Raw genomic sequence first — 19,456 nt, forward strand, 5'->3', positions numbered from 1 at the left:
CTTAGCCCCATCATCCCAATTCGACAGGTCTCTCTTTCTTTAATCGCTCGACTTCAAAGCACCGTTGTGTTACCCTCCAGGCCCCTGGCTCCTCAGAGACAGGGGGGCTAGCCTTTGGGGCCTGGGAAGTAGGGTGAAAGTGTGGTGGTGTACAAGGCGGCTTGTTACGTTTGACAGGCGTGGGTTAAAGAAAATAACAACAAGTAGTCCTGTTGCTGTTCTTCATCATGGTGTCGGTAGAGAGAAGTTGCTGTTGTGTAATTAAAGAAGCAGGTTGCAGACGTTTGAACGGATCAGTGAAAGACACTTCTCACCGTTCTTTGATGAGGGTATCTATATAGAGGCGAAAGATACGGGCGGGAGGAACCTGCTACAAAGAGTCCTGGATAATGTTTGCTGCCGACTTACCAAAGAGGTAGACACAGTGTCAGCTTTCATTAGCATCAAAATAGCACCCTCTAAATGCGTCTCCAGGGGCTGAAGTCTTATCAGGTTTCCATTTAGCACAGAAAACAATTAACAGAGAGAAAACCGATGACTGTGTAATGAGTTCAATCTGCATCTTTAGCTGGAAAAACTGTCGACTGCGAATGAGTGAACACGCTGTAGCCGGGCGTGTAACCCGAGAGCACCTACTGTAGTACGGAGAACTAAGAAAACAGTGGTTCATCTGTGGCCAGAGACAAGAGAGTGAGTGATTAATTGAGCGATGCCCTCTGATCAGAGTGGAGATTGTTTCTCCATCGTGGTGGTTTATCTTTATCTGGTAGTTGACTCACACTGTTAGATCAATAAATCCAGTTGAGGTGAGGTGATCATTTTGCCTCAGTATTGCCCTCATTAAAGCAGCCAGCCGTTCAGGAGATATATGGCTGCTGGCAATTAGCCTCCTTCTCATTTCTTTGATATTATCCCATGATGTATACGGACTTGGACTTGGAGATCACCAGGGAGGGCTGACACCCAGAACTGTAAATTTGTCCTTTTATTAAGTGTTTATAAAGGTTTGATTAAAGGCGTAAAAAGCCCCATAGGTCATCATCTCTAAATGTGCAGCTGCCTCTGCAGCTCAGAGGTTTGCTTTTATCAACACTGGTGAGAAATTGAGGTCAAAGCCAGCTGCGAGGTGTAGATGGAAGAATTGGCCCTTCCTCCCTTGTTTTCCTGCCCACTTCCTGTCCCCAGAGGAAGTGTCGCTGATCAAACTGCCTGCTGTTCTATGACCTCTGACACTCAGTCAAGGTTGCCCAGCTGATTGGCAGGATGAGGAGACATGAAACATAAAAGACGAGTCCTACGATATATGGTGCATATAGTGTGAAGGTCACGGTAGGCCCAAAATGATCAAGTTTGTGCAACATGTCATCAGATCACGTTTGACAGCAAAAGTGTGATTGGCTGCTGCAAACGGCTGCACTCTAAGACACAAAGAGTTGTGCAAATGGAGACACCTCTTGGTGTTGCACTCAGATGTGAAGTGTAATTGAAATAGTTGTTTGAAGAGTGAAACATTTGAGTTTGAGAGGGAAGTTGAAATATTTATTACACTCGGTACAGTCAGACTCGACTTGATAAAGATAATTTGACCAAAAACAGAGCCTAATACAGAGAGAGCACCAACACTGAAGCTTGAGGTTTCACCTCCTGCACCAACAACAAAACCTTCCGCAGCCAACTGGGCGAGAGTAAATAATAATTGTATAAAGTACTTTCATGTCTGTTAATCAAATTCCAAAAAGTAATTGTCATTTATTAGCTTAAATCGTATTAATAGGCTGCTGATTTTCTTAAAATCATGCTTTGATTATGATGTACCATGTGATCAGAGCTAATACTGAGTGTGCTAGGATGTTATTGACACACAGACTCGAGACCCGTTGCATTAAAATGAGACCCAACCCAAACTGATTGGACGGAGTATAATTTGGATCTAATCCAACAGCCCCCAATACTGAGGTCGGACACTGTTTGAAAATCGAAGGAGCAATTCATTTGAAGGATACTGACTCTTTCATTCCTCTTATTCCTTTACTGGCACTTCAGTTTCCTCTGCTATCTCTACTGTGAAAGGCCCTGTGGGAGATAACAGTACATCCTGTATGTAGAGACACATCATGTATAATGTTCTACCATCTTACACACTGGATAGATGTTGGTGATGCAATAATATTGTCAGAGCCTGAAATATCAGCACAGGCTAATCAATTAGTGGCTGCCTTGATGTTTAAATTGCCCACAGTGCTCGTGAGCCTAAATGTCAATGACTAGTTGGCGAGAGCTATCTATAAAAGGAAAGCCATTGAGCGGATGTAGATGAAACCTTTTCTCTCGTGTTGAGTCGTTCCCCGCTTTGTTGGACCCTCAGCAGCCTGGCCTTTCTGGTCTCCCTCGAGGGTTCGTCCTATTGTTGTGCTTTCTCAGCCGTCTGCGCTCGTCTCTCTTCTCTCACCCCCATAACCGATTCAATGAGGCTCTGCGATCCTATTGGTGCTCCACTTTCCAGTGAAAAGGGTTTCCATGGAAACCAAAAAATAATGCAGACCCTCACCACTGTTGCTCTTCAACAGCTAATAGCTCTCTAAACAGGGGTTCAGGAGAGACACCTCTGCAACAGGCTGCAGGGTAAAATTTGACCACTCTGCTGCTCAGCACCAGATTACAGGCATGATGATGCTCATATCTGCTGCTGTAGTAATAGACTCAAACTAGACAGAAAGGGTTTGCAGTGTTTTATTGCCTCATGGTTATGTTTTCTAAGCCATATGGTGAATATTTTGTAAATGACTGGCTCCATCCTTTGGCTCCACATGCAAGTGTTGCCACTGTGGAGCTGTTATTGATTCCCTCAGCTTGTGCTTTGTAGTGTCTGAATTCAAGGCTCTGTGATAAGGGAGTGTATCATTCCAGTGCATCTCACCGCTTTTCGGATTCGCCCGTTTCCTCACCCTGCCTTTGATTGCCTTTTCTAGATGCAATCCGAGCCCCTGTATTGTGTATGGGGGAGGGTGTGCTGCAGCCACTGTCAGTTTGGTTCAGCGTCCTGGCGAATCTGATGTCTGCTGGCAATATGGTGTGTCGGCGGGATGATGCGGCTCGCTCTATCAGCCAGAACACTCCTGGGATATTCTCCATCCCCAGCCCCTGTCAGACTGAGAATACCCTGCCTGTATTTCACCATCTAATGGCAAGAGCTGCATGCTGTTCATGTCTCCGTAGGCAGCTCTCGCCATATTTGATGCTATAGTTGTCTGTGCCAGGGCTTTGAAACCGGCTCCAAAGTATTGTCAGTCAAAACCGCGCTGCTGACTATTTTTGCACATCGAGCCTGGAATACCAGCGGTTTAATTGGCTCTCATTGCGATATCGTTATTTTCAGCTGGGAGACACTTGTGGCAAAGCAGTTTAGAAACAGGAGAAAGTTTAAAGCATTTACGCTCATTAGACACAGTTGGCAGTAAACGTATTGTACATTGACAGTTTAAGCCAGCAAGTAAGAAATCTAGGTATTCTTCTTTTTTCAGTGAATAATATATGAGTTCATATGCTCATCAAGCTCACGTCAGAAGCTGTATGAGGAGACTGTGGTGAGTTGGGTCTTCTAGTAAAGGGTAATTAACTAAGTAAGAAGATATACACATTCAAATACCTCAAGGAAGGTATTACAATGTTACCTGGCCGGAAAACAGACTAGGACTGCTACTATACCCTCTTCTTTTTTTCTTCTTTCCTTGTTAATTTTGCCTTCCAGCTGAGTGAAACATTCACACGTAAAACACTGATGCAGTCTTAAATTAGCCCGCTGCTGGGAGCGAGTGCTTCATACATAATAAATGCAAACTCTGTCATTTTAAGTGTCCTAGAATTTTATTTTCTGTGGGGGTTTTTTCAAGCTCACAGTCTTATTCTGCTGCTTAAATGAATTGTGCATACCAAGACAAATGTGCCACTTTTCTGCCTCCTGGCCTCACTGTTTATTCATCTCATTAGTTCTGTCCTAACCTCTGCTTCTACCTTTGTGCTTCGGTCCAACAGCCCATGAAAACAGGAGAGGAGAGAGAACCGAGAGAAGTCATCAGCTTCACCTGAACAAAGAAGATACTCATGGTATGAGACTGTTTTATCTATAAATAAGGCACAACTTTTATCTTCAGTGTGAAACATATTTCTGCCCTGAGTTTTCCCTCAGCATCTGTAATGCGGGGGTGTTGCCAGGAATGATTTCTACTAATTCAACTCCAGCAGACGCATGTTAAATCAGTGAGAGAAACTGCAGAAAGAGCTTGCAGACAGACTCTTTTCAGTAAGATGCTGACAGCACAGGCGCAAAGCCATTGTTGCCGTCAACAGGAGGCGCGGTGCTGCGAGAGCCGGTGTGTGAAGCTGGTCCTGCGAAGAGCCAGACAAGTGCTTTTGTCCTTTACCCACCACAGCAGGTCAACGCTGGTCTTTGTTAGACTCTGATTTGCATTGGCATTTGTAATATTAGTATTCCAGACACGGCTGAGCAGCAGACATGTATAGATTGCGAGGTTAAAGGGGAGTTTAGACCCAGACACATCAGTTGTAATCAGTCAGAGCGCTTAACCATAAAAGCAGACAAATAAATGTGTGCTACATGTGTAAGTGACATGTAAGATTATAAACAGAATATTTTTTATTTTATGAGAACTGACGTAAGGAATTGTTTGTCTTGTTTTTGGAGTTGTGGAAATAATTTATTGCTAAAAATAAGATTGCTGAGACGTGGGAGCAGAGCAAAATTGCTGAAAAAAGGACACAAGCAGTCAGATGACCATACCTTTGAAACGCAGTTCAACAAACTTGTTTAAAGGAGAAAAGAAAGGCTACATTTTAAAATGATTACATAAATTCAAGGTATGAAATCCAATATAGTTTACAGACTTTCACCAACAATTTGGATTCTCACATTCAATTTTACCTCCATATAATTTGGTTTAGATCATCGGCCTAAACTTTGGGATTATTGTCTGCTTGTGTTTTTTTTCCCCCGTTGTACTACTAGATAATTTATTCTGGGAGTGCAGTTAGTAACATTGCAACTCCATGGCAACTGAGCTCTGAAAGCTCGATGGAGTAGCAGCGGGGGAGCGGGCTTAGCAAAGGGTCAGTTGAAATATACCAAAATTATCCTTTTAATGCTTGAAGTTCGCACGATCTCAACCGATTGCTCCATAATCACACCGTCTCACAGTCACAGAGTTACATTAATAACCACACACACTACAAGGTGCCTCTGTTACAGCAAATAACAAGGCAAGATCAAAGAATCAAGATGTTTCATGCTCAGGCATGAACACACTTTTGGTTTATTTCTATGAAGTTGTTATTTGCAATGGGGCCTCCAATATATGTGGATATCTCTTTCATCTGAGCCACAAACATTCACATGCTTTATCCTCGGGGCTCGTGTTTTTAATCTTTGCATTGCGCTCGAAACTCCAGCCCGTACCACAAATTAGGTTACACTGTTCCTTTTGCTGTTTTTTTTTTTTTTTTTTCTTTCATTGAACTTTAGCTGACTGTATGGAGGTTCTGATGAGTATGTGTGTATGTGCTACACAGAGTCATCGGTAAGTGGTGAAACAGCTTCGAGGCCTTCTACAGAGGGGAACTAGCTGTATTCAAACCAACATATGGCCTTGCAACAGGGTGTGAGTGATCGCTCATTACACAAATGGCTGGCCAAGCTGTCCCCTGTCGTAAAGTGCTGGGCTCTGCTCCCCTTTGTTTTCTAACAGGAACTAGTGCTAAGTGGAGATGCCAAACACTGCTCTGCAGACAAAGGCCACTCTCACCACATTTCCGGGTTGCCGTGGAGACCAGTGTCCGTATTGGAGGGCTGGAGAGATTCCAACGTGTGCTAAAAACAACCCCAACAGATTTCACAAAATTGTGTATTTGAGCCATAAAAAAGCCACAATTATGATTATTAGTTTCGTGGTAGTGTTCATATTTCTGTTAATTGTCAGGATTTGGTGACGTACGAGCACTTGAGTGTGTGGCTCATGTGTATTTTGGGCTTCTGCTCATGTTTACCCTCCTAACTTTCCTTTTGTGTTTAGTCCCCTGAGGCTGAAAGCATCGTCTTTCCTTAAATCTCCCATTGTTTATTTCTGCCGAGGCCATCTGTGATGAAAACTCTTTTTTTTCTGGAGATTTGGCGAAGAAAACATCCTCAACTTGAACGGCATTCGCCCTAAAACAAGAGAGAACATCACAAACATTTGAATTGTCTCTTGCCTGAGGGTCAAACACTGGTCAAAGTAGAGTTGGTGATTTATTGATTAGATTTTTCAAACTTTTTGTCAAACTGATATTCAATCCACTTCACATGACCCAGACATAATAAGAGGATTTTGGCTAAGATTGTGGAAATTTGCACAAAAGAAGGCAAAAAATACAAGTAGGATTGCTGGGAAATAATTCCCACTGTTGCCGTCTTAGAAATGTTTGCGCATTTAGTTTTAAATTGAGTCATAAGTCATTTTTGTGGAAAGCCCCAATGGCATTGTGTCATCCTCCAAAGCACCTCGTGGGAAAAGCCCGAGCTGAGTCCTACTTCCAGGCGTTCCAGGCGGTAGGGTGCAGAAGTGTTTATGTGTTCATTGTGTTCTGCTACCACATGCCCTCACTGCCAGACAACTAGCGGACTAAGAGCTGGAACTCCAGGGGATCAATGCATCATTGACCATGTGCCTGGGCCTGGTATTGATCCAGCCCAGTCCAGCCAGTTTGTATCTTCACTCAGCCAGATAGAGGTGCCGACACAATTAAGTGAGATTCTCTGCTTTGAGAGAGCGAGGATCACACACACACACACTAGTGTTCAATAGAAACCAAAATCTGCTCATCTCAATCACATGTCCTCTGCTCGAGTTAACCAAGAAGCTATCAATGCCCTTCCCCCTTCCAATCTTTCTTATCTAAGGAGCTGCAGAATCGATTTCACTGTAGAAGTATGAGCAACTGTTAGTACTGAACTAACAGCTGGATGTGCACCCATTTGGGATGTCAAGAATTTGGCCTGCAGTGCTGTAGACAACACATGGTCAGTAAGTTTCTGGCTGTGCATTTGTTCATTTTAGTTAATCAGCCTTTTGTTCAGGAATGTGTCAGCTGCCCGGTCAGAGGACTTCTGCCCTTGGGGGTTCACGCAATCTCATTTCTAAACTGAATGGGTCAGGAGAGCGCCACTCACAGGCTCAGATAAGAACTGCTTTAGATTCACTGCACGTATTGCAACAATGGACTGAAATGATAAATGGCCTTCCAAGGCAGAGCAAATTCATCAGAGACTGACGACTTTTTTTGGGGGAGAACTAGCAATGCCCGTAATGTGCAGAAGCTGATAATGTACTCCAATCGTATATATGTACTGTGAAAGCTCATTAAGCTAAGCTTGCCTGAGGGTAGATCATTTGTATGTCTCCACCTGTGCATTTAACCAACATGAAGACCTTTGCTACAAGGCCTAGCAGTTTCTCCAACTTCCTAACCTGGCTGAGTTTCTACAGTGCGCCCTCTGTGTGAGCTGCACCCACACACGCACCGTGTGCTCGGTTGCCTTTGAGCTACTTTTGTACACTTTCTCTCCGTGGTTGTTCACTGTTGTCTGCAAGCGGCATGTCCTCTAAAGTAGCATAAAGTGCTATAGCTGCTTAGCATTCAGTACACTTCAAAGCTCCTCAGTGTGACAGCACAGCCTAGGGCTCATTCTCTTCTAATTGGAGGTTCATTAAGGGACATGGTGCGCCTCAGGGGAGCCCTGCTCACTGCCAGAGGAGCCTGTCTTTATTCGGATTTTGGGGTGTTTACTTGCTGCGGCTGATTTAGGGAGTCACGGAGAAATATGAAAATGGGTTTTTAATTGAGATAAAGGCTAATGTGGCATGTGTGTGGTCCCTCGGTGTCATTGTCAGAGGCTATTAGTGCTATCTGGAGAGAGCTTTAGAGTGGCATACATCGATGGGAAGAACACACCTGCTCCAGCTGAGCTCAGGAGCCAGAGGACGACATGTGCCGTCCCCAGGGTTGAACTACAGGTGATCATTTAGAGGGTCAATGACATTTAAACGGGTCAAGTTTCAAACCCTTATCGTCTCAACGGGGTTTCAGTATTAATGATAGTTTGTTATGCAGGCTCACACTCGCGATGAAGTGAACTGGCTGGTTATCAGGGATGGGTGGAGGGTGAGGACAGTTTGGAGAGCAGCAGACACAGTGTCCTTGTCGCGCTGATCCATTTGTCCGGGGCGGTGGCCAGTGAAGCAGGGGGATATGGACTCACTTCATTAATCGTGCCAAAAGTGTCAACTTCAAGGAGAACCACCCAAGGGTTGACTATTTATACATGCAGCACTCTAAATGCAGGTCTATGTCTTCGTTATCTTTTAACCACAGTCGGTTAACGTGACCATCAATGGCGGATAGTGTAGACACTGGCCAAACATGCCTTTAGGTTTTCTGAGTTGAGCATGAAAACAGGCCTCTAGAAATGTGTCAGAATTCCTCATCTTCATACTGAGCAGAATGTAGGTCAGATGGGTTTGCCCTCATTACTGAGCTCTGGCTTCTGTCGGCACTGTGAAGCTGATTTAGGATCACTTCTCATTAATCCACTATCAAACTTAACCATGCCGGGCTCCACGGCCCAAGCTGGCTGTGGATCGGTCTTTGCCAAGAGTAAACAATGGGAATCTTAGTGCCGTGTGGCATTTCATGATGTCAGTAACAGGAGAAGGAGTTGGCATTTACTGGATACCTCAGGGCAAAGACCTGCCACTTAGATTGTCAGATTGAGGACATACGTACATACAGTATTTCCAGGGAACAAACACATTGTCTGCAAATATAGCAGTGCAGTATTCCATACTGCTGTGTGTGTTGTCTATTTATAATGGGTGTTTTGTTTTTGCTGTTCTATACAAACGCAATGCAACACAACTCCTTATCTTGACACATTGTTGGTTTAGCAAAGCAGCACACCTGAGGAAGCTCTGCCTTTAATCTGGTAGTAATTTGTTGATGTTGTTGTAAGGCTGCAGCTTCTGGGGTGTGAACCACGTTTCCCTTGTCTACATAATGTACTCTGCAGAATATTCACAGGGACTTAGTGGTCTGATCACTATGGCTGGGCTGTGATCGATGAGGACCTGCGATCCCATGGGAGTCATGGGAAAGATCAGTTTGTTTACTCTGCACTTTCTCCAGGGTCTCCGTGGCAGTTTGATTTATACCATGCTGGTTTGCACCATAGGCTTTTTTTTCGGAGCCTGGCTAGGTCCGTACAGTCCACTTCATTCTTAAGCATGCATTGCATTTTAATGCGTAAAAGAAAATTGGCTTCAGATCTGACAGCTGGTTTGACCCTTACATGGGAGCGAAGAGCTAAAGGGTGAAGCTGGAAGAGAAATCAGATATTGTGTTTGGGAAATGAGATGTGAGCTGAGCCCTGAGAGTTTTTCCATTCGACCCTTTCCTCCCCTTCTTCCCCCTCCTTGTTCCGCCTCTTCATCCCCTTCTCCGATAAATACAGTTTGCACTCTTCATAGGAGCCCAGGACTAACAGTGGGATGAGAAAGGGCCTTTTCTGTCGCTTCTTTCTGTGAGACCGTAATGTATGCAAATCTCAATTAAGACCTCCTGTGCCCTCATTAGGCTTTTCAGTGGGGCTTAGGAAAGTGTGTGTGTGTGTGTGTGTGTGTGTGCGTGTGCGTGTGCGAGTGTGCGTGCGTGCGTGTGTGTGTGCGTGTGTGTGTGTGTGGGGGGGTTAATTAAAACCCATATCGGGCAATGAGGCTGTTGGTTGCTCTCAGAGTACCACTGGGAGGGTGATCAATACCTAAGCATATCATTATGATTTAGAGGAGGTGTTAAACCACAGCTCTAAATCAATTTCCCTGGGTCTGAGGAGGAAAAAAGAATAAGCCTTCAGGCTGGTGAGGGGAGGAAATGTTCTCATTCTAGCTCGCTCCCACAGCAGACAAAGACCGGCTTCACATCTTTAGTATTGTTCAATTTTATTGTCAAGGCAACTTAAACAAGCCTACAATGAAACAAAAAAATCTTTCTCCGGAGCTCGTAGCACATTGCAATTGGAAGCAGGAGAAAAAAACAAACCAGTGCCGGCACACCGCAATAAAAGAAAAACAGACGAGAAAAAGATATGGGTGATGACTTTCTGATTTGCACAGTTGCCATACTTCTGTGTAGAATAATAATTTGCAGCAAGCAGTTGAGCAGTTATTGTTTAAGACAGTGGTTTGGGGAGATTATGGTTTATTTCACCTGAAAATGTGAATTTCCGAGACGGAAGAGGCGTAAGGGTTCAGGCTGAATTGGAGCGACAGAAGATCCCCATCAAAGATGGCAGCACTCAAAGCTGGCGTCGATCATAACCCAAGCTTCACCGTCGCCTCAGAGAAGCAGACAGATCATAAGGCATTGGAAAAGATTATGAGATAGCATGTGACGGACATGCTGCAAAGTACAGACAAAAGAAGAGAAAAGAAGGCATGTTCACTTTTTTGTTTTCAATTAGAAGTGACAGTGTCTGGCTGCCTAGTTGTGTAAAGCTATTTACAATTCCTCAGAAGTTTCTTTTTAATCCGCTTGTTACTCCGCCTCAGCCCTAGCCTCAATCCTGGCTATCACTATGGGAGAGCAAATTAATAATCACAACTACAAAGCAAAGAGTGCCGGTTCGTTTCTGCCAAATAATTAATTTTCCTCCCTCACTGAGACTGCAATTATAACTACCCGCAGATTTTTTTTTCTACATCAGTTTTTGCAGAATGTGTAGAGATGATTCCTTAGACAATTCCTATCCTCCCTGAGGGGAGAATCTTTTTAATTTCTAGCTTAGTAGGTTAAACAAATGCCTCAATGAAGGCTTTGTGGTGCATCATGTATATATATATATATATATATATATATATATATATATATATATATATATATATATATATATATATATATATATATATATAAAAATATAAATATATACTCTATGTATAAATATATATATTTATAAAAAATATAAATATATACTCTATGTATAAATATGTATATTTATAAAAAATATAAATATATACTCTATGTATAAATATATATATATTGGGGTATACACAGACACATGTCCCCTAATGCAGGAGAGGCGTTGTTCATTAACCAGGAGTGCCTCCAGGACGGACCCTCATCAGGGAAAGTGAGTTTATGTCAGATAGAAGGTTGGCTGATGGGAGCACAGGGCTCCTGCCTCTCATTACATTAAGTAGAAGAGGCTTCATAGTAAAGGCTATACATGGTCGGTTAATGCGCATGGAGCCCCAGTCAGGACTCATATCCTTAAAATGCTCTGCGACAGACGGATTGACAGCCCCTTGAGTCACACTGAACCCCAGAGGCCCATCTGTCCAGAGATGGGAAGTGCTGATAGGGAATCAGGCCACCTGACCGTGAAAGCGCATTTTAAAATGACATAAGTTGTCACGGTGTGTGGTGAGATGAGTTGAGTCAGGTTGGGTTGACATCGCAAAGCCCAAACTTGTAGTTACTTAGAGATTGCTGAGAGACTAGAGAGTGGTACCGTGCGCCTGAGGGGATAATACAAGGATTTTCAGCTGAAACTGGACCAAATGAACTGACAGGCCGGTGCATGTGTGTGTTTGTGTGTATATGTGTGTGTGTGTGTGTGTGTGTGTGTGTGTGTGTGTGTGTGTGTGTGTGTGTGTGTGTGTTGTATGTTTGAGTGGCAGAACTCATTAGAAATGTGAGCAGGTTTTTGCAGAGTTTTATTTTCTTGGCACTTTCATCCAAATGCCTATCCAGAGAGCAGGATAACGGGAGTACTGTGAGCATTTTGCAGGATTCATTAAGTGGCACATTTTAATGTTTATGTTTCATGTTGTTTTCTTTCAGGGGCAGGGAGAGGTTTCAGCACGGGGGACAGCCATGGAGGGGGACTGTCTCAGCTGCATCAAGTACCTCATGTTTGTCTTCAATTTCCTCATCTTTGTAAGTATTTTTCATCTCTTTCTCAAAGACACTTAATCTGGCTATCTCCGAAGTCATTGTCAATCTAATGATTTCAGATGGGTTTCCGGCTGCCCCCTGCCCGACTGACTAATGGAGCCACATTTGCATTTCATTAGATGGAGGCAATCTTGATTCTATCAAATTCTTTTTTGATTAGATTTTGGTGTGCTGACACACATCTGAGCCGCACTGTGCCATGAAGAGTTTGTGACTGGCACCTGAGTTTATCAGTCTTGATCAGACAATCAAGGGTAATCCTGTTAGTCTGAGCCTGTAAAGGGGGGAGGGTCTGAGTAAGAAGGTTTGTCTCTTTTCCTGCTTTATTAAGCGCAACCAAACCGTTTAGAGACTCAACTCAGACGGGGTGCTTCAAGGCCGGGGTAATAATGCAACCAGCAGAGCAAAGAATGAACTTGACTGTTAGAATCACTCAATAACAACCACTGTTTTTCACAGGCATCCCTTTGTTTCTTTCTGTGGCCCTTTCACACTCATGTAATACAACAGCATTTTTCAAGCCCAGTGAGCTTTCAAAATGGCTACATCCTCTCCTCATTCCATAACCTCTGCCTCCGACATGACGTGGCGCCCATTTGCAGAGGCCCAGGTCTCTCCCTGTGACAGGAAGAAGGGGATTGTGGTAGAAGTGCGTAAGGCTCAGATCTCTTCCACCCCCTACCTCAATACCTTCTTTTCTTAATCACATGAGTCAGCCCACGGTGGCTGCAGATAAGGGTTTAGTGAAAGGGAGGTTGGGAGAGGATGGAGGCTGCAGTGCTGTGCATTTCTTTAGTAGGTTGGGGGGGTTAGTTGAAGCAGGGTAGATATCTCCACCCACCCCCCACCAAGGTATTATGACTCTTTAGATATCCAGCTTTTTAATCTGCTCTCAACCCAACGCAAAAAACATAAACTTATTTTTCATTATGTGACATCTTGTTGAATGTTTTGTGTGTCACTGGGGATACCAATTATCATCCGAGTTCCCATTAGTTTTCAAAATGCAGCCAATTTCTGTTTTGTCTAACTAGTGTCTTCTCTCCTTTTTCTCCATCAGCTGGGAGGCTCTTTCCTCCTGGGAGTGGGCGTGTGGGTACTGGTGGACCCCACAGGGTTCAGGGAAATTGTAGCGGCGAACCCCTTGCTATTCACTGGGGTCTACATCATCCTGGGCTTGGGAGGCATGCTCTTCCTTCTGGGCTTCCTCGGCTGCTGTGGAGCCATCCGTGAAAACAAGTGTCTGCTCCTCTTTGTGAGTCGACTGACAAATTTGAAATGTAGTTCCGTTACTGATCTTGTTTGTGTGCATATGTATTGATTATTCTGTCTGTCAGTTTTTGGACTGTCATGCTTGAAACAGAAAACCAAAAGAGCAAAATACCCTTCTATAAGCCTTCGTGCCTCGAGCCTCATGCATAGTTAATGCTGAGTGAAGCGGGCACAGCCAGAATGTGATTTTTACTGAGTGACGTGCACTTTTCCTGCCACTCATCCACCTTGTCCTACTCTCTCTCACTCTCTCTCTTTTTTCTGTTGTCTTATTGCAGTTCTTCATGCTCATCCTGCTCATCTTCTTAGCAGAGCTGGCTGCTGCCATCCTGGCCTTCATATTCCGGGAGCATGTAAGTTGCCTCAGTATTCCCTTCATCGACGAAGTTCCTAACTAAAACAATACCTAGTCCTTGTGTCCGCTGATCTTCTCTGGTGTCTAAGAAACGGATAATACACTAACCAGTGCTCTTTTTATTCAGCTGACCAGAGAGTACTTCACCAAGGAGCTGAAGAGACATTACCAGGGCTACAACAACACTGACGTCTTCACCTCCACATGGAATGCCATCATGACTACAGTAAGGCCACAGCACACATGGAAAAGATCTTTCATACTGTAGCTTTCACCAACGGTCTGTGGAAACGAGAGGGTTTGCAGCCTGGCGTCAGGGGGATATATTTAATAGATAAAATCCAAGACATTTAGGTCAATATTCATGCTGGATTGGTGCACGCATACAGTGGACCACAGACCAGTGCACAAATAGGCACTCAGGAATAAGGAATTCTTCTCTTATTCTCTCCTCTCCTGCCACCAGTTTGACTGCTGTGGGGTGAACAGCCCAGAGGATTTTAAGGACAGCCTGTTCAGGATGATCAACCAAAATCATATGGTGCCAGAAGCCTGCTGCCAGCGTGCCAGTCAGACCGGGGAGTTGGCCTATATCAACCAGGAGCAGTGCTTATTAGGCAATATGATGTTCCGCAATAACAAGGTAACTTCTGACATCTACCACAACACCTTCTCTCTCTCTCTTGCCCTCTCTCTTTCTCCCTCCGTCCAAACCACCTCCAGGTTTAATTAGAGCAGGAGACAGTTGAGGGGTGACATCCAAGCACTCGTGACTCCTCCTCCATGGCTGATTAGAGCTTTTTGGTGTCATGGGAAGCCATCTTACTGTGTGTTATAGTGTGGAGACACCAGACACATCTGAGCATGTGTGTATGTGTGCATACATTGGTAAATTGGAATTTCTGTGGAGCATACATGTGTGCAAAAGAAGAGAATAATAAGTGCATGAATATGTGAAAATAAGGTGTGCTTCACAGTTACACACATGCACACCCACATCCCTGCTTCCATGTGTGTAAAGAAAGCCTTGAAGTGAAATGTAATTACAGAGAAAGCTGATAGGAAGAGGTTTTTACCACACTCTCCACCTGCTGTTTTCCAAACCACTAGAACAATGCGAGATGTCCACAATGTTCCCTGTTCATTCACACAAAGAGTCCTCATTAAAAGGCAGTGAGGCTGGAGGCCCTGCTTCCCACTCATTCAACCAAGCCTTTGTTCAGAGCGCCACTCGATTAAAGCTGTGATGTTACTTTAATTGTCTCTGTAATTCTGCAAGTTTATAGCCCATTGATTGGCTGCTGAGCATCATGTCTTTGTGTGTCCTCAGGGCTGTTACTCTGCAGTAGTCGACTATTTTGAACTGTACATCTATGTGGCTGGAGCGCTGGCCATTGTGGTGCTGACCATTGAGGTATGAAGGTTTTTCATTTTGGTGAAATCATCACATATGCAGCATTTTCTTTGTCTCTCCTGTGATGTGAATATTCATTTCAGGAATGGGGAATTCTGCATCAAGCTGAGGATATTTGCCTGAGTGTGTGTAGCGTAGTGTTATCAGCAAGGTCTGTGTGTGGCAAGATCTCCATCTAGTGGCGGGACTCGGTGCTACAGGAACATAGATCAGACTTTACAACTGGTTGCACGCGCATCTCTGTACTGAGTTCAGCTCAGCACAACAGTTCAGATCACATCCACAATTCACTAAGTAAATCAAAACACTTCATGCACATCTCACTGAACTCTGACAACATTTGTCTCTCAAAAAGAAAACTGTGTCACTCATAATACAATGGCCTAAAAACTACAGTAACAACAGATAGCATTATAGCATAATGTGTATCACTTTTCTCTTTGAAGTAGCTTTTATTTAGTTATTTTTTAATATGGATAAACCAAGATTTTGTATTATAATACGAGGAATAACATCTCTTGACTGCATTGATTGTGGTACCTTCAGTATGTCTTACAGAACCTAATGAGCTGTGATGCAGTATGCTTCAAAAGGCTTTATTTTCCTAAACCAAGGTCATTCCAGTGATGCAATACAAAACAGTACATAATATATGTTAACTATGCATATGTGTAGGATGTATTTTATTCATTTATTCTCAATGTAGATGTTGCAGTCTAATTTACAGCAGTTAATTAATGGACTGTAACTATGCTCAGTGAACTCAGTGGGAGTAATACACTGCTGTTCTAGCTGCACATGCACGTCATCATTTTATAAAAACAACTGTATGTCTTTTGTCTGTGTGCTAATCATTTATTTGTTCTTCTTTTCCTCAGCTCTTTGCCATGGTCTTTGCGATGTGTCTCTTCAGGGGAATCCAATAGAGCTGCTCCAGTGAACTTCTTTTTTTTTTTTTTTTAAAGAAAAAAGGGAAATCAGGAGAAAAGAACAAAATGGACACTTGTAAATTTGTTGATCTCTTTTTCTATTGGCTAATTGGTAGAAAAAACTCTCAAACTCTTGTACTTCACAGCTGGACTTTTGAGGTACTGGGTGGCAAAAAAACAACAACGCGTGCACACACACACACACACACTTAAACCATAGAGAACGTGGGAGATCAGAAACAAAACTGATGTAAAAAGATTTGTGTGTAAAGTGGAAACAGTAATTTTTTGGACCAGGTCTAGCACAGACTGGGTGTAAAGTGGACCAGGTGAAGCCTGAGCATGAGGACCAGGTGAAGCCTGAGCAGAAGGCACTGCACTGACTTTTGGATGAAGAATATTTATATTAAGTGACGTTGGCTTAACTGTAAAGAAAAAATGTGTTTTATGTACACTTTGGCTGTTACCTTTTACCAGCTCATACTGTATACTGTAACACTCCCTCCCTCCATACGCCTTTTTTTTACAGCCACTCTTCTTTAATGCTGTATTATATAAGCTCTGTGTGTGTGTAAGTATGTGTGTGTGCGTGTGTGCGTGTGTGTGTGTGTGTGTGTGTGTACATACTGGATGCTCCTTTTGAATGTGTATAAACTAGTTTGTGAGCATGTGAGCTTGAGGCTCTTCATGACCCCTCCCAAGCTTGAAAGCCAACTTCCTGATTCTTTTTCTATTTGTATGGTGATGTTTATTGCAGTAGTGGTTATAATGTGGTTTTAGGTGGTGAAATGTATGTGTATGCATTTGTATTAGATTCTTGAAAAGTCAATGACATAAATGGCATTCTAAATGACTGTCCTTGTGTTTTGTTTTGTTCTGGTTGGACAATTCCAGGTCATATTAAAAAATATAATTACATTTATGTGTAGTGTTGCGCAAATAATCCTCACAATGCATCCTAGCGTAATGGAAACACGTACATGAGGGTTCTTTTTAAAGTCAAAGTGCGAAAGCAGTATATTTTTCTGAAGACATTTTTCCATTGCAGCCTTGTGGCATTGGTGATTGGTCTTTTTTATTAACCAGTCATTAATCTCTGCTGCACCTTTTGAAGTATTGCAACACAAAAGATGGATGTTTCATTTCTTTACAGATAATGAAATGCAGTTATGGGCCCACATATGGCTCTTGGTGTTATTGAGATAATTAACTCAATTTTACCTCAAATGCATTAGTGTATTGATTCTTCTTTTCCTTCAGAATCCATGATTAATGTTCACAACGTACAGTAAGAACCGATGAGATAAGGTACATCCTGTGTGGATCTGCCAGAGAGCGTAATATGATGTATTAACAGCTTGCAAGGTTCAGATGGACGTCAGAGATTGTTGGTTGAACAAACCTGTGTAGTTCTTGAATATTTTATGTTACACTAATGGTGTAAATTCTCTCTAAACTATACGGAGCTCCAGCATTGTTCACTTTAGCAAGGACATCTGTGCCTTCTGAAAGAATTTAACAGTCACAAAGACATTAGGAAAGGTAAATATAGGACCCTGCGGTCTGAGTTGGTCGGTAACAACTTATCCCTCTCATCAGTTGTTGTTTTTTATTTGTCAGCAGGTGGCTCTGCTCATGTGCCAGCAGGTGTGACTGATGCTTAAAAATGGTCTTCTTTCTTTGTGCAGTGGAAAATGCCAAATTAATGTTTTGCTCAACACTACTGAGCAGTAAACAAATCCAAATATGAATTTAAAGGGATGGTTTGAGTGCTTTAAAGTAGGATTGTATGAGGTATTCAGGATATCTGTTCTCAGTGTATTAAAGTACACTGCGGTCGGCCCCAGTTTTAAGAGGAAAACAGGAGTACCGGCGCTGGAGCAAAGCAATGTACTGCTGTGGACGGGGGCAGCAGCAATTTTAGCCAGTTTCACTTTCAGTTCAATTCAGAAATGATTCTAAATATAGAATAGGCAACACTTAACCTGTCTTTTAGGGTGCTAAAATACATTGTTTGCCCCCAACCACAGTAGTAGCTTACATTGCTTTGCTCACACGTCGCCACTCCTGTTTGCTTCTCCAAACTGGGGGCATGCTGACCGCCGTCTACTGGAGGTAATACACTGACACTGTGTTCCAAATTGCATACTTTTTGTTTTTACTCTTGGTACACACTGCTGCTGCTCTTACAAAGTATATACTGTTGCATGCAGTATGCATTCGATTGGAACATATATACTAATTCATAACATTGCACCTTGAACTGTGGCCCTCTTGCTCATATGCATACAGTATATCTGCTGCCTACACAAAGGATTTGGGAGAGAATAGCACACTGCAAAATGCAACCAGATGCAGTAGAACATCCTGGTACTTTTGTATTGTACCATAAGCCTGCTATGGTAGTATAGGTACTGGAAGGTGATTATGCATAAGTGCCTCCTACGACGTCCCACTTCAAAACATCCGACCTATCCCTTTAATGCTGAAGCATCATTGGCCACTAGGGGGCAGACAAACATTAAATCAAGATGGACGCTCTACTGTCTTCACCTGACCGCCTACAAAAGGTGTTTGGCTAACATGTTAACTTGTCAACGTTGCTTATATTCACATTAACTGGACACGGAGCAACATAAATATTCGTTTGGAGTCACGTTTCTGGCCACCTGATGCCTGTGAGTACAATGTTCACTCTACACTTGCTCTGTTTTGGTTTATCTTGGTTAGCTTTCTAACGTCAGGTGTTCAACGGGCCTGACTCAGTCATTAAACAAAACAAATAAGTTAAAAGAGTAAACTAAAAAACTCCATAGAGTTCCCAGAGTCGAGATTTCATACAAAGCAGTACACATTTAATGGAAAAACCAGTGCTGGCTACTTGTTTATCTTGACCAAAAAGTGTGAAAAATCAACATTTGGATTGTGGTAAAGTTACACATATTCCAAATATGCATAATCTCACAGCAACTCCAGTCAGACATGAATACATGTGACTCCTACCTGCTCTTGTGGGGCAGATAAAATGCCAGAGTTTAGAGCTAAAACAGCAGACAATAGATGTCTGAAATTTGACAACTGATTAATTAAGTTTAAGTCATTTATTTATGACAAATGCTAAACCTTCACAGGTTTTAGTTTTTTCATCTGTGGTGATGTTCTGCCCATCTTGTGAGGATTACTGCTTGTACATTATATATCTTTGGTAGACTGCTGGATGCTCTCAGCACTAAGGTTCAAAGCTCGGCCTCCCCAGCTCTCTTTTCATGTTGGAGAAACAGACCTACAGTTTAGGGTCAATAAAGAATGTAACAGTGAACGGGTGAGATCAAAGTGGGTGTGTGGGTGTGTGGGTGTGTGGGGGTGGGCATATCTGGACTGAGGTCCCCCAGTCAAGCCAAACAGGTGTAACTCTTTCCTTTTTGCCCTCCA

The 19,456-nt window shown here is 43.0% G+C and overlaps 1 protein-coding gene across 1 annotated transcript in view; it reads left to right on the forward strand.

Moving 5' to 3' along the window:
- Positions 1 to 16,869, forward strand: part of tspan18b (tetraspanin 18b) — a 30,820-nt gene extending 13,951 nt beyond the window's left edge. Inside the window, exons 2-9 of the mRNA XM_079162503.1 lie at positions 4,033 to 4,104; positions 11,941 to 12,036; positions 13,115 to 13,309; positions 13,605 to 13,679; positions 13,809 to 13,907; positions 14,148 to 14,324; positions 15,012 to 15,095; positions 15,974 to 16,869. Of these exons, the coding sequence (XP_079018629.1) occupies positions 4,102 to 4,104; positions 11,941 to 12,036; positions 13,115 to 13,309; positions 13,605 to 13,679; positions 13,809 to 13,907; positions 14,148 to 14,324; positions 15,012 to 15,095; positions 15,974 to 16,021 (777 nt within the window). The 5' untranslated portion in view covers positions 4,033 to 4,101 and the 3' untranslated portion in view covers positions 16,022 to 16,869. The remainder of the gene's footprint in view (positions 1 to 4,032; positions 4,105 to 11,940; positions 12,037 to 13,114; positions 13,310 to 13,604; positions 13,680 to 13,808; positions 13,908 to 14,147; positions 14,325 to 15,011; positions 15,096 to 15,973) is intronic.
- The last annotated feature ends 2,587 nt before the right edge of the window (positions 16,870 to 19,456 follow it).

The sequence above is a fragment of the Pholis gunnellus genome (genome assembly GCF_910591455.1).
Source record: "Pholis gunnellus genome assembly, chromosome: 7".
Taxonomy (NCBI): Eukaryota; Metazoa; Chordata; class Actinopteri; order Perciformes; family Pholidae; genus Pholis; species Pholis gunnellus.